Source organism: Pongo pygmaeus, chromosome 4 (genome assembly GCF_028885625.2).
Source record: "Pongo pygmaeus isolate AG05252 chromosome 4, NHGRI_mPonPyg2-v2.0_pri, whole genome shotgun sequence".
NCBI classification, from domain to species: Eukaryota; Metazoa; Chordata; class Mammalia; order Primates; family Hominidae; genus Pongo; species Pongo pygmaeus.
In genome coordinates, this window is record NC_072377.2 from 142,851,778 (window position 1) to 142,867,235 (window position 15,458).

A 15,458-nucleotide genomic window follows, 5' to 3' on the forward strand; every position below is an offset into this window, starting at 1 on the left:
CTCTTTGGGAGGCCAAGACAGGGGGAACACTTGAGCTCAAGAGTTTGAGATCAGCCTGGACAACATAGAAGACCCTGTCTCTTAAAAAAAAAAATCAAATAAATACTCATAGCCCTATGCCACTCTTTCACCTAAACAAAACTTTCAGAGCAGTGGTCCCCAGCCTTTTTGATACTGGGGACAAGTTTTGTGGAAGACATTTTTTTCCATGGATCTGGGTGGGGATATGGTTTCAGGATGAAACTTTTTCACCTCAGATCATCAGGCATTAGTTAGATTCTCAGATTCTCATAAGGAACGGGCAACCTAGACCCCTCGCATGCGCAGTTCACAAAAGAGTTTGCCTCCTATGAGAATCTAATGCTGCCACTGATCTGACAGGAGGCAGAGCTTAGGTGTTAATGCTCGCTGGCCTGGCCCACCCCTCACTTCCTACTGTGTGGCCCGATTCCTAACAGGCCATGGACCTGTACTGATACATGGCCCAGGGGTTGGGAAAACCTGTTCCAGAATATTTCCTGGGGTCAATCTATTTTAAGTCCATGCTTCTATACTGTCTATATTATGCAATTCAAAATGATATTTCTGAGACTATGAAAGATCTTCAATCACCAGAGAAAGATTCAATTATGTTCACTGTACTGTACTAAATTTCATAAAAGCAGATCAACATAACTTAGACAAGTTTTCAACAATGAAGTAGAAAATAAAAGGATTTTTAAAATTAACATTAAATTCAATTTGCTAAGTTAATACCAGCTGAGACTTAACTATATTAATGACAACATTCTGCAAATGTGAAGACTAACATATTTGTAAAAATGATCCTAAATGTTCATTTTACATTGCTCTTTTTTTCGGCAGCCCTAGAAACCTTTTCCCCATGCCAACTATTCCTAACTCACTGTTTTTCTATAGATCTACTGTCCATTATCAGCAAGTCCTCAAAACTGTTTTATGTTTTAGAAGGTCACTGTCAATTCTCCCAACACCCATCCTGCCTTCTTCAGATTGTATCTTGGTTTTGTTTTCCCACAAACCAATGAAATTAAAAATAAAATAGAATTTAATACTATGTTATAGAACATAACTCTCAAAATTTAGTGTATATCAGAATTACCTGGGAAAATTGCTAAAAACAGCTCCGGGGTCAGGTAGATCTTAGTTTAAACCCTGGCTCTGCTGCTTCTAACTATGTAACCATGGGTATCATACCTTATCTCATGACCCAATGGGCTCCCCTCAAAGGGAGACAACAGTCATCTTTCAGGGTTGATATGAGAATGAAATGTGAGTATGGATGTATACTGCTTAGCACACGGTGCCTAGTATACTCTAAGTAGTCAATAAATGGGAGCTCTTGTTATTGCTTGGCTCTCATTTTTCCTTTCCATTCTAGTCTCTGTACTATCTTCAATACTAAAACCCTTTGTATTTTCCACATTCTTACAATGTCCACTGACAACACTTTGGAGAGCATGACTTCACAATACTTCCACTAAGCTTCTCTAGAACTCCACATCAAGCTCTCAACAAACTGGTATTAAAAAAAAAAAAAAAACAACAACTTCATTCTTAAAATAGGAAATTTGGCTGGGCACAGTGGCTCACGCCTGTAATCCCCGCACTTTGGGAGGCCAAGGCAGGTGGATCACCTGAGGTCAGGAGTTCAAGACCAGCCTGGCCAACATGGTGAAACCCTATCTCTACTAAAAATACAAAAAATTAGCCAGGGGTGGTGGTGGGCATCTGTAATCCTACCTACCCGGGAGGTTGAGGCAGGAGAATCTCTTGAACCCTGGAGGCGGAAGTTGCAGTGAGCCGAGATCACACCATCGCACTCCAGCCTGGGCAACAAGAGCGAAACTCCGTCTCAAAATAAAAGGGCGGTGGGGGGAGGTGAGGGGAATTTAAGAAAACAAAATAAAACAATAAAAATAAAAACAACTGCAATCATCATCTATTATTATACTATCCAGAGCTCAAACATGGCATGACCTCAAACTGACTAAAACCTCCCCTAGCTCTCAAACTTTTTTTTTTTTTTTTTGAGATGGAGTCTCGCTCTGTCACCCAGGCTGGAGTGCAGTGGTGTGATCTGCAAGCTCCACCTCTCAGGTTCAAGTGATTCCCCTGCCTCAGCCTCCCGAGTAGCTGGGATTACAGGCGCCTGCCATCAAGCCCGGCTAATTTTTGTATTTTTAGTAGAGATGAGGTTTCACCATGTTGGCCAGGCTGGTCTCGAACTCCTGACTTCCAGTGATCCACCTGTCTTGGCCTCCCAAAGTGTTAGGATTACAGGCGTGAGCCACTGCGCCCGGCCTAGCTCTAAAAACTTTCTAAACCAGCCACTTTATACCTTCTCAGCAACTTTCAATCACATTACTGCTCTTACTTTACTGAGTCCACCTAATGATATCTGGCTTTATAGCCAGGCTTTGAATCATCATTGACTTTTCTGCTGACTTCACCATACCTATTCTTCCTCAACCCCTTGTTCATCCACCATTGGCAATCTTCAACCCTTACTATCATCCCAGGAGTTCCAAAGTCTCCAATCTCACTTCCAGGCCCGAACATTCTTGTAGGAAGATACTTCCAACAAGTGCCATGCATGTCTACCTGATAATGCCCTCATAGGACCTTACAAATATCATCTTACTAGCCTTTTAGTAATTCTACAGTCTCCAAAAGTCAATTATAACCTTCTTCACACACTTTCAAGACTCTCACCTCACACTCTCCTCTGAATCATCAGATTACTTCAATTTTTACTTTGCGGAGGACATCAAGGCCATTAAGCATCCCCTAACCTATCAGCCTTCTTCATAACTCCACATAGTTTAGTCGTATACAATAATTAAGCACTTACACTACACAAGAATAGTTAAGTACTATTAATTAATAAGTATTGCTCTACATGTTTTATGTGTAATTAACTCATTCAATCCTGACAACAACCCAAGAAATTGAACACAAGGAGATCATATGACTCACCTACAGTCATATATCTAAAAGTGGCAGAGTCAAGCTATGAATCCAGGCAGTCTGGCTCCAGAGGCTACTTCTCAGACCACTGCGCTCCACCGACTCTCATGCTCTTAACTTTTCCCACTGAGCCCTTTCCTTCAATAGGGACTTCGAATGGTGGTCAGATAGGGTTAGTTATCCTTGGCTGTTATGTTTTAACTTTTCTATAAAGGAGAATATATTATTTGTGAAATTAAAAATTTATAAAATGACTTACTACAAAGCTGCAGTAAACAGTGTGGCATTGGCATAAAGACAGACACATAGACCAATGGAATGGAACATAGCCAAGAAATAAACTCTTGCATATATAGTTAAATGATTTTCAAAAAGGGTGCCAAGACCATTCAATGAAGAAAGGAGAGTTTTTTCAACAATTAGTGGTGGGACAACTGGATTTTACATTCCCACCAGCAATGCACAAGGGTCCCAATTTCTCCATATTGTAGCCAACACTGCTTTGTTCTTTGTCCCAAAGAGCAAAGTTAAAGCCTTCTCTTATACCATATACACACATTAACTCGAAATGAATCAAAGACCTAAACTTAAGAGCTGTAACTATAAAACTCTTTAAAGAAAACATAGGGAGCTGAGCCCAATGGCTCACACCTGTAATCGCAGCACCTTGGGAGGCTGAAGCAAGAGGATCGCTTGAGGCCAGAATTTTGAGACCAGAAGAGTAACATAGCAAGACCCTCATCTCTACAAAAAATAAATTAGCCAGGTGTGGTGGTGCATGCCTGTAGTACTAGCTACTATGGACACTGAGGTGGGAGGATCCTTGAGGGCAGGAGTTTGAAGTTACAGTGAGCTATGTGATCGCATCACTATACTCCAGCCCGGGTGAGACCCTGTCCCTACTATTTTCTTTTAAAAAGGGGAGGGGGTTGGGGGAGGCACATGACATTGAATCTGGCAATGATTTCTCAGATATGACACCAAAAGCACAAGCAACAAAAAAAGTGGATAAATTAGACTTCATCAAAATTTAAAACTTTTTTGCAACAAAGGGCACAATCAACAGAGTGAATAGGCAACCAACAGAATAGGAAAAAATATTTGCAAATTATTTATCTGATAAGGGATTGATATCCAGAATATATAAAGAACTACAACTCAACAACAACAAAAGAAACAACTCAATTAAAAAATGGGCAAAGGACTTGAATAGACACTTCTCCAAAGAAGATATACAAATGGCCAGGAAGCATATGAAAAGGTGCTCAACATCCCTAATCATTAGGGTAATGCAAATTAAAATTACGATGAGATACCATTTCATAGTCATCAGGATGGATAGTATCAAAATCAGAAAATAACAAGTGTTGGCTATGATATGGGGAAACTGAGACCCTTGTGCATCGCTGGTGGGAATGTAAAATGGAACAGTTGCTGTGAAAACAGTATGAGAGTTCCTTAAAAAATTAAACACAGAATAACCATATGACCCAGCAATTTTACTTCTGGGTATATACCCTAAAAAACTGAAAGCAGGGCCAGGCGTGGTGGCTCACACCTGTAATCTCAGTTACTTGGGAGGCTGAGATGGGAGGACTGCTTGAGCCAAAGAGTTCAAGGCTGCAGTGAGCCATGATCACATCACTGCACTGCAGCCTGGGCAACTGAGTGAGACCTGTCTCCAAAAAAGTAAAAGAACTGAAAGCAAGGACACAAACAGATATTTGTAAACAAATATTCATAGCAACAATATTCACAATTGCCAAAAGGTGGAAACCCAAATGTCACAAAATGTGATATATACATACAATGGAATATTATTCTGCCATAAAAAGGAATGAAATTATGATACATGCTACAACATAGATAAAGCTTGAGGACATTATGCTAATTGAAATAAGCCAGTTACAAAACAAAAAAAACCCTGTATCATTCCACTTATCAGAGATATCTAGAATAATCAAATTTATAGAAAGTAGAATGGTGGTTGCCAGAGGCTGGGAGAAGGGGAAAATGGGAAGTTGTTTTATGGGCACAGAGTGTCAGTTTTCCAAGATTAAAAGAGTTCTGGAGATTGTTTACACAACAATGGGAATGTATGTAATACTACTGAACTATACGCTTGAAAATGGTTATGATGATAAAGGTTATGTGCATTTTACAATTTAACATAAAACTGATTTTTTTTAAGCGAATGAAATTCTGATACATGCTACAACACTGATTACCAACAAAAACATTACACTATGAGATATATGCCAGAGACAAAAGGACGAATATTGTATGCTTCCATTTATATGAGGTATCTAGAGCAAATTCATAGAGGGCAGAAAATAGAATAGTGGCTACTAGGGGCTGGGGAAGGGGGAGAAGATGGGGAGTTATTGTTTACTGGGTACAACATTTCTGCTTGGGGGCCAGGCGCAGTGGCTCACCTGTAATCTCAGCACTTTGGGAGGCTGAGGAGGGCAGATGACCTGAGGTCAGGTATTCAAGACCAGCCTGGCCAACATGGTGAAACCTTGTCTCTACTAAAAATACAAAAAAATTAGCCAGCCATGGTGGGGCATGCCTGGAATCACAGCTACGCAGGAGGCTGAGGCAGGAGAATCACTTGAACCCAGGAGGTGGAGGTGCAGTGAGCCAACATTGCGCCACTTCACTCCAGCTTGGGTGACAGAGCAAGACTACATCTCAAAAAAAAAAAAAAAAAAAGAGAATTTCTGCTTGGGGTAATAAAAAAATCCTAGAGATGGGTAAGTACACTCACAATAAAATGAAGGCACTTAATACCACTAAACTGTATGCTTAAAAATGATTAAAATTGTAAACTTTATGTTTACCATAACAAAAAATGTATAAAAAGAAATAATATATAAATGTGCCCCCTGTATTTGTGTCCTAGATCTCTCTTTTCTGATTCCTGGTTAATATTATTCCTACATGTCTCTACTTCATTATCAGTCCCACAGTGGCTACTGCTCTTTCTTTCCAGCCTTTCTCTTCACTTTAAACTTAGAGTCATTAGCTTTCATTTTCTCCTCTATACAGCTGCCCCAGAAATGTACATTTCTCATCCTGATAGCTTCAACTCCTCATTTAATATTTCCATCTAAATTTCCTCCTTAGCATCTATAACTCAATGTCCAAAACAGAACACATCTATTCCTGCTGAATCCACCCTTCTTTTCAAATTCATTATAGTGTTGTCACCATTTCTCCAGTTACTGAGGGTAAAGTCAAAAATAATATCCTCCCAAACACCTATGTCCCTTTTTCTTTCTTTCTTTTTTATTTTTTATTTTTGAGACGGAGTCTTGCTCTGTCACACCCAGGCTGGAGGGCAGCGGCGCAATCTCAGCTTACTGCAACCTCTGCCTCCTGGGTTCAAGCGATTCTCCTGCGTCAGCCTCCTGAGTAGCTGGGATTACAGGTGCCCAACACCATGCCCAGCTAAATTTTTGTATTTTTAATAGAGACGAGGTTTCAACATGTTGGTCAGGCTGGTCTCAAACTCCTGACCTCAGGTGATCCACCTGCCTTGGCCTCCCAAAGTGCTGTCCTTTATTCAAATCGTCCTGTCATTCATAGCACCTTTTTTTTTTTTTTTTTTTTTTTTTTTTTTTTTTTTTTTTGAGATAGAGTCTCATTCTGTTGCCCAGGCTAGAGTGCAGTGGCGTGATCTTGGCTCAATGCAACCTCCACCTCCTGGGTTCAAGTGATTCTCCTGCCTAAGCCTCCCAAGTAGCTGGCATTACAGGCACCCACCACCACACCCAGCTAATTTTTGTATTTTTAGTAGAGCCAAGGTTTCATACTGTTGGCCAGGCTGCTCTAGAACTCCTGACCTCAGGTGATCCACCCACCTCAACCTCCCAAAGTTCTGGGATTATAGGTGTGAGTCACCGCTCCCAGCCTATAGCACTTTTTTTGTTTTTTGAGACAAGAGTTTCACTCTTGTTGCCCAGGCTGGAGTGCAATGGAGCGATCTTGGCTCACTGTAATCTCTGCCTCCTAGGTTCAAGCGATTCTCCTGCCTCAGGCTCCTGGGTAGCTGGGATTACAGGTGCCCGCCACCATACCTGGCTAATTTTTTTTTTTTTTTTTTGTATTTTTAATAGAGACGGGGTTTCACCATGTTGGCCAAGCTGGTCTCAAACTCCTGGCTTCAGGTGATCTGCCCATCTCAACCTCCTAAAGTGCTCGGATTACAGGCGTGACTCACCATGCCCAGCCAGCACTTTTTTTTTTTTTTGAGTAAGAGTCTCACTCTGTTGCCCAGGCTGGAGTGCAGTGGTGCGATCTCGGCTCACTGCAGCCTCTGCCACCTGGGTTTAAGTTCAAGCAATTCTACTGTCTCAGCCAGCCCAGTAGCTGGGGTTACAGATGCTCACCACCACGCCCGGCTAATTTTTGTATTTTTAGTAGAGATGGGGTTTCACCATGTTGGCCAGGCAGCTCTCAAACTCCTGACCACCCGCTTCAGCCTCCCAGTGTGCTGGGATTACAGGCATAAGCCACTGCATAAGCCAGCCTCCTGTAATTTTTATTACAGTATGTTGTTGTAATTGTTCTATTTTATTATTAGTTATTATTGTTAATCTCTTACTATGCCTAAGTAAAAAACTCCATCACAGGTACATATGCATAGGGAAAAGCATGGTATATATAGGGTTCAGTACTGTCTGCAATTTTAGGCATCCACTGGGGGTCTCAGAATGTATTCCCTGTGGATAACGGGGGACTACTGTATTACAAACTGCTCTTTAAATTTTTTTTTCTATTTTATTGAGGTATAAATGATAAAATTTGTATATACTTAAGGAGTACAATATAATGATTTACGTATATATTATGTAAGGATTACCACAATGAAATTCATTAACACATCCTTCATCACATAGTTACCATTCGTGTGTATGTGATGAGGACACAAACTGCTTTTAATATTTTATTTACAACAAGCCTATTAAGGAGGTAGTTGTTTTATCATGCTCTCCATTTTATAAATTAAAAACTGAGGTCAAGTGGTTGTCTTGTGAACAGTCATACCACCAAGTAAATAAAAGAATGAGGCTGGATACAGTGGCTCACACTTGTAATTCCAGCACTTTGAGAGGCCAAGGTGTTGGCAGCTGCGACTCCAGAGGGCTTGCTGCTGTCATCAAGCTGACTGCAGCAGAGAGGCATGGATAGGGCTGCATGATCCATGGAGCTAGTGGGTGCCCTTCTCCTTCTGAGTTGGGGCAGGAGCTCCCCTGGGTGCTGCTGGAGCTACACAAACTGCAGCTGTTAACCTGGGCCTCCTGTTCCATGGAGCAGGCAGAAGCCCTGCCCTTCTGGGTGGGCTTGCAGCCGCCCAAGTTGTGGCTGCAGATCCCAGCCTCCCTGTGCTCTTGTGGGGGCCGGGAGCAGGCAGGGTCCCTGCCCTCCTGGGTGCAGCTGCAGCCGCCCTCCCAGGTGCAGGACCTAATAGTCTCTGCAGCCTGCCCCCCACCCCCATCCCCGCTTCTCTGCTCTTGGCACCCACTCCAATCTCAGAGTGGGGTTGGGGCAAGTTCAGGTGCTGTTACAGTCCGGGGGCGGATGTGTGTGCGCACCCTCAGGGCAGCACCCTGCCACCTTGGCCCCCTTTAGAATTTGGGCACAGAGAAGCAAAAGAGGGGAAGCCAAGTAGGGACTGAGGGTGGTCAGTGCTGGCCTTTAGGGGCACCTTGGTGTGAGCAGCCTGGTGCCATGGACTGCTGAGAGAGACAGAGGCTCCTGTGTGGAAGGGAGGTTCCTGTACGTCCCCACCTTCAGGACAGGGAGGGCTTAAAGGCTGGGGACTGGGCTGCCAGTCCCGCCCACTGGATGGGGATTTTCTTGCTGCCTTTTCTTGCGGTCGATGAACCAATCAGGAAACACTTTCTCCCCTCTGAGGTCCATAAAATCTCCAGGCTCAGCCAGAGCAGGGTAGAGGATGGAGAAAAGATCAGACAACCAGAGAGGAGAGAAGAGCTATGCTGTCTGCTGAAAGCTGGGAAATCAACAAGTAGGACCTGCCTGCAGAGAGGAGCCACCCACTCCAGGGCCTCCTCTCTGCTAAGAGCTGAATACGGGATAAGACAAACTGCCTACAGAGAGGAGCTGCCCCCTGTGGGTCTCCTCTGAACTGTTCTAACACTCAATAAAGCTTCTCTTCGTCTTGCTCCCCCTCCACTTGTCTGCGTACCTTGACACAGGACAACAACTCGGGCAAAGGCACCACTGGGCACAAAGGTTTCTGGCCAGAAAAGCAACACCCTAAAGATCCCGCAACAAAGGCAAGAGGATTGCTGGAGTGCAGGAGTTCCAAACCAGCTTGGGCAACACACCAAGACCCCATCTCTACAAAAAATTTTAAAAATTAGCTGGGCATGGTGGTATGCACCTATAGTCCTAGCTACTCAGGAGACTGAGGTGGGAGGATTACTTGAGCCCAGGAGTTCAACACTGCACTGCAGTCTGGGTGACAGAGCAGAGCAAGACCCTATCTAATTAATTAAATAATTAAAAAAAAAAAAGCATGAGGACTAGAATGCAACTGTTCTAACTCCACTATACCATATTGACCTTGTGAAATGAATAAATTTTAAAGACAAACCCATAGCCCTACTTGTTTCAAAGCAAAAAAGTTGATTTAGAAATGCTAAATGTAGGCCAGGCATGGTAGCTCACGCCTGTAATCCCAGGACTTTGGGAGGCCAAGGTGTGTGAATCACTTGAGTCCAGGAGTTTGAGACTAACCTGGGTAATATTGTGAAACCACATCTCTACAAAAAATACAAAAAATCAGCCAGGTATGATGGCATGTGCCTATAGTCCCAACTACTTGGAGGCTGAGGTGGGAGGACTGCTGGAGCCTGGGGAGATTGAGGCTGCAGTGAACTTTAATTGTGCCACGTACCCCAGCCTGGGCTACAGAGCAAGACCCTGTCTATCTCAAACAAAAAAAACAAAAAAAACAAAAAACAAAAAACAAAAAAAGCTAAATGCCTCAGAAACTATCTTTGGCATATCAGCATATAGGCTATAACCGACACACTTCAGGTATATCTATCAGTGATATGGGAAAGATAAAAGGAAACAAAAGACTGTATTATAAAATACCTGAAAAGTCATGTTAGGTATATTCTATACATTACCATTATCCTGGAGACATTACTTATCCTAGCTTACTTTGATGGTGATCCACTCAAACTATTGACTGGAACCTGTTCACCAGCAGTAAGAAGATTCCTGTAGTGACCTGATAACCTATCAGTCAGGTAACCCTACAGTCTAAAGATAGGTTAGGCCAGGCGTGGTGGCTCATGCCTGTAATCCCAGCTCTTTGGGAGGCCAAGGCAGGCAGATCACTTGAGGTCAGGAGTTCGAGACCAGTCTGGCCAACTTGGCAAAGCCCCGTCTCTACTAAAATTACAAAAAATTAGCCAGGCATGATGGCGTGCTTTGGGAGGCTGAGGCAAGAGAATCACTTAAACCCAGGAAACGGAGGTTGCAGTGAGCCGAGATACCACCACTGCACTCCAGCCTAGGTGACACAGCAAGACTCCATCTCAAAAATAAATAAATAAATAAAGATAGGTTATCACATCTTGTTGATCTCTGTAGCTCTAGCATTTAGTAGAGTGACTCATACATATTAGGCATAAAATGTTTATTCAAGAATGGTTGGCTGGGCATGGTGGCTCATGCTTGTAATCCCAGCACTTTGGAAAGCTGAGGGGGGTAGATCACCTGAGGCCAGGAGTTTAAGACCAGCCTGGCCAACATGGTGAAACCCTGTCTCTACTAAAAATACTAAAAATTACCCGGGTGTGGTGGTGTGCACCTGTAATCCCAGCTACTCGAGAGGCTGAGGCAGGAGAATCGCTTGAACCTGGGAAGAGGAGGTTGCAGTGAGCCAAGATGGCGCCACTGCACTCCAGCCTAGGTGACAGAGCGAGAATCTTACCAAAAAAAAAAAAAAAAAAAAAAAGAAGAATGAATTGTCAATTATACTAAATTTGGCCTGAGGATGCCTCTGTACTTGAGTCTTTATATACCAAGTTGCAACCTAACTTAGTACTTAAACTAACTGAAAGCCTAATTTAGAAGTATACTCTTGTATCAAAAAGCTGAGTCTCAGGAAAGCACAGCAGCTGAGCTTCAGTCAACCACAAGCAATCGACTGTTTAAACTATGTTCAAATAAGGCAAACTCAAGGCTGTAACCAACTGGGCTGTCTCTGTACCTCACTTCTGTTTTCTGTACTTCATTTCCATTTTCTGTCCATAATACTGACTGACCACGTGGCAAACTGGAGTTTTACTGAACATGTTCTGGCTATGAGGGTTGCTGGATTCACTAGTTATTTTTTTGCTCAAATAAACTCTCCTAAGTTTAATTTGTCTAGTTTTTCTTTTAACAGAATGAAGGAATATGAAGAATGCAAAGATACTACCACAGAACACTTTACCTTTGCTTCTTGATCTTCCAGGGAAAACTCCATTAATTCATCTGAAATCTCTTCTGCCTGGTCTTCTCCTAGGTTTGGATTTTTATCCAATTTTGGAACAGTAGTAATAGGACTGCCCAGATATTTCATTTCGCTGTCCACCAAGTTTCCATTGTCCTATCAAGCATATTGACAACATTAAAAACTATTCAAAATATATCAAAGTTCTAAATGTAAGAGCTAAAACTATAAAACTCTTAGAAGAAAACATAAGGGAAAAAATTCATGACATTGGATTTGGATAATGCCCCCAAAAGCACAGGTAATGAAAGAAAAAAATAGATAAATTGGTCTTCATCAAAATGAAAAACTTTTGTGCATCAAAGAACACCATTAAGGGAATGAAAAGGCAACCCACAAAATGGGAGAAAACATTTGCAAGTCTTATATTTGACAAGAGATTAATATCAGAATATATAAGGAACTCCTACAACTCAATAACAACAACAATAACAATCAAAAGTGACCTGAATAGACATTTCTCCAAAGAAGATATACAAATGGCCTATAAGCACATCAAAAGATGCTCAACATAAGTAATCATTATGGAAATGCATATCAAAATTGCAAGAGATACTGCTTTATACCCATTAGGATAGCCATTATAAGAAATAACAAGTGTTTGTGCATTGCTGGTGGGAGTGTAAAAGGGTGCAGAGGCATTCTATGGATACTAGCATGGCAGTTCCTCAAAAAATTAAACGTAGAATTATCATATAATCAAGCAATTCTACTTCTGAATATATACCCAAAAGAATTAAAAGCAGGGGCTGGGTGCGGTAGCTCACGCCTGTAATCCCAGTACTTTGGGAGGCCGAGGCCAGCATATCACGAGGTCAGGAGTTCGAGAGCAGCCTGGCCAACATGTTGAAACCCCATCTCTACTAAAAATACAAAAATTAGCCGGGCATGGTAGCACGTGCCTGTAATCCCAGCTACTTGGGAGGCTGAGGCAGGAGAACTGCTTGAACCAGGGAGGTGGAAGTTGCAGTGAGCTGTGATCGCTCCACTGAACTCCAGCCTGGGTGACAGGGCAAAGACTCCATCTTGGAAAAAAAAGTACATTAAAATAAAAGCAAGGACTCAAGCAGATATTTGTACACCTATGTTCATGGCAGCATTACTCACAATGGCCAAAAGGTTGGAAACAACTCAAAATGTCCATCAAAAGATGAATGGATAAACGTAATATGATATATACATACAAAAGAAATGAAATTCTAATACATGCTATGACATAGATGAACTTTGAAGACATTATGCTAAATGAAAATATAGGCTGGACGCAGTGGCTCACACCTGTAACCCCAGCACTATGGGAGGCTGAAGCAGATGGATCTCTTGAACCCAGGAGTTTGAGACCAGCCTGGGCAACATGGCAAAACCCTGTTTCTACAAAATATACAAAAAAATTAGGTTGAGGTGGGCAGATCACATGAGGCCAGGAGTTTAAGGCCAGCCTGGCTAACATGGTGAAACTCTGTCTCTACTAAAACTACAAAAAATTCACCAGGCATGGTAGCACATGTCTGTACTCCCAGCTACTAGGGAGGTTGAGGCATGAGAATCACCTGAACCTGGGAGATAAAGGTTGTAGTGAGCCAAGATTGCACCACTACACTCCAGCCTGGGTGACAGAGTGAGACTCCGTCTCAAAAAAAAAAAAAAAAAAAAATTAGCCAGGCATAGTAGCGCAAACTTGCAGTCCCACCTACTTGGTAGACTGAGGTGGGAGAATAATCAGAGCCCAGGAGTTTGAGGCTGCAGTGAGTTTTGATTGTGCCACTGTATTCCAGCAGAGGTGACAGAGTGAGACCTCACACACACACATGAAAGGACAAAATATTATATTATTCTACTTATATGAGGTATCTAGAATAGTCAAATTCACCGAGACAGAAAATAGAGGTTATCATTGGCTGGGCAGAAACAGGGATGGGGAGTTACCACTTAAGGGTATAGGGCTTCTGTTTTGAATAATGAAAAAATTCTGGAAATGAGTTCTGGTAATAGTCTCACATTATTAATATACTTACTGTCACTAGACTGCACACTCAAAAATAGTTAAAATTGTAAATATTATGTACATTTTACTGCAATTAAAAAAAATCACACATAAAACTATCCAATAATTGAACATACTCCAGGTCTTCCCTCCATCCTAGAAACCAAAAACCTAAATAAAACATGATCAACTTAGTGGCCAGGCACGGTGGCTCATCCCTGTAATCCCAGCACTTTTGGAGGCCAAGGCAGGTGGATCACGAGGTCAGGAGATGGAGAGCATCCTGGCCAACATGGTGAAACCCCGTCTCTACTAAAATACAAAAAATTAGCCGGGTGTGGTGGTGCATGCCTGTAGTCCCAGCTACTGGGGAGGCTGAGGCAGTGGAATCGCTTGAACCCAGGAGGCAGAGGTTGCAGTGAGCTGAGATTGCACCACTGCACTCCAGCCTGGTGACAGAGCAAGGCTCTGTCTCAAAACAAACAAACAAACAAAAAATCATGATCAACTTTACCTTCGTAGGATAGAATATGTTAAAATAGCTTTCCCTCAGGGTTGAGATTAGAAATAATAATCCAAATCTCTGGAGTCCATGGTCTATGAAAGGCAAGTCAATGCCTGGGTAAGTTAAGACCCCAGTATTATAAGAGCACAAAAGACACTAGAGAAATTACGCATGGATAATAATCACATGAAATCACTACTAATTATTATTATTTTTATTTTATTTTATTTTTTGATACGGAGACATGCTTTGTCCCCCAGGCTGGAGTGCAGTGGTGCGATCTCGGCTCACTGCAAGCTCCGCCTCCCGGGTTCACGCCATTCTCCTGCCTCAGCCTCCGGAGTAGCTGGGACTACAGGCGCCTGCCACCACGCCCGGCTAATTTTTTGTACTTTATAGAGACTGGGTTTCACCGTGTTAGCCAGGACGGTCTCGATCTCCTGACCTCGTGATCCGCCCACCTTGGCCTCCCAAAGTGATGGGATTACAGGCGTGAGCCACCGCGCCCGGCCCTGGCTAATTTTCATATTTTTTTTTCAGTAGAGATGGGGTTTCGCCATGTTGTCCAGGCTACTCTGGAACTCCTGACCTCAAGTGATCAGCCTGCCTCAGCTTCCCAAAGTGCTGAGATTACAGGTGTGAGCCACTGCACCCAGCCACTACTAATTATTTTTATTTTATTTTATTTTTTACTTTTTTTTTTCAGACAGTCTCACTTTGTCACCTGTCCACTCACTGCACTGGAGTGCAGTGGTGTGATCTCAGCTCATTGCAACCTCCGCCTCCCAGGTTCAAGCCATTCTTGTTTCTCAGCCAGCTGCCACCATGCCTGGCTAATTTTTGTATTTTTAGTAGAGACAGGCTTGCACCATGTTGGCCAGGCTGGTCTCAAATCCTGGCCTCAGGTGATCCACCCGCCTCAGCCTCCCAAAGTGGTGGGATTACAGGCATGAGCCACCATGCCTGGCCTGCTAATTATTTTTAATATAAAATAAACTATTTTACCATGTATGTATGTGTGTGTGTATTATTTATTTGAGACTGAGTCTCCATCTCAGCCGACTGCAGCCTCAGACTCCTGTGCTCAAGCAATCTTCCCAATTATAACTCACTGGAGCCTCAGGCTCTTGGGCCGAGGCGATCCTCTTACCTTGGCCTCCAGAGTACCTGAGACTACAGGCATGCACCACCAAGTCCCAGCCATTCTTTTTTTGGTTGGGGGGTGGGGTAGAGATGTGGTCTTGCTGTGTTCCCCAGCTAGGGAACTCAAAGTCCTGGACTCAAGCAATCCTCTCGCCTCGGCCTCCCAGAGTGCTGGGATTACAGGGATGAGCCACAACATCTCGCCTAATTAGCATTTTCCCTCACCCCAGACTGCTCAGCAGAAAGTAATTTTTTAAAAAATTCCATGAGAAGGCCAGGCGTGGTGGCTCATGCCT

The 15,458-nt window shown here is 42.9% G+C and overlaps 1 protein-coding gene across 10 annotated transcripts in view; it reads right to left on the reverse strand.

The window, feature by feature from the left end:
* Positions 1-15,458, reverse strand: part of CDC25C (cell division cycle 25C) — a 54,220-nt gene that overhangs the window by 22,111 nt on the left and 16,651 nt on the right. For all 10 annotated transcript variants that reach the window (XM_054488831.2, XM_054488832.2, XM_054488835.2 and 7 more), the window contains one exon: positions 11,471-11,626. In XM_054488831.2, the coding sequence (XP_054344806.1) occupies positions 11,471-11,626 (156 nt within the window). The remainder of the gene's footprint in view (positions 1-11,470; positions 11,627-15,458) is intronic.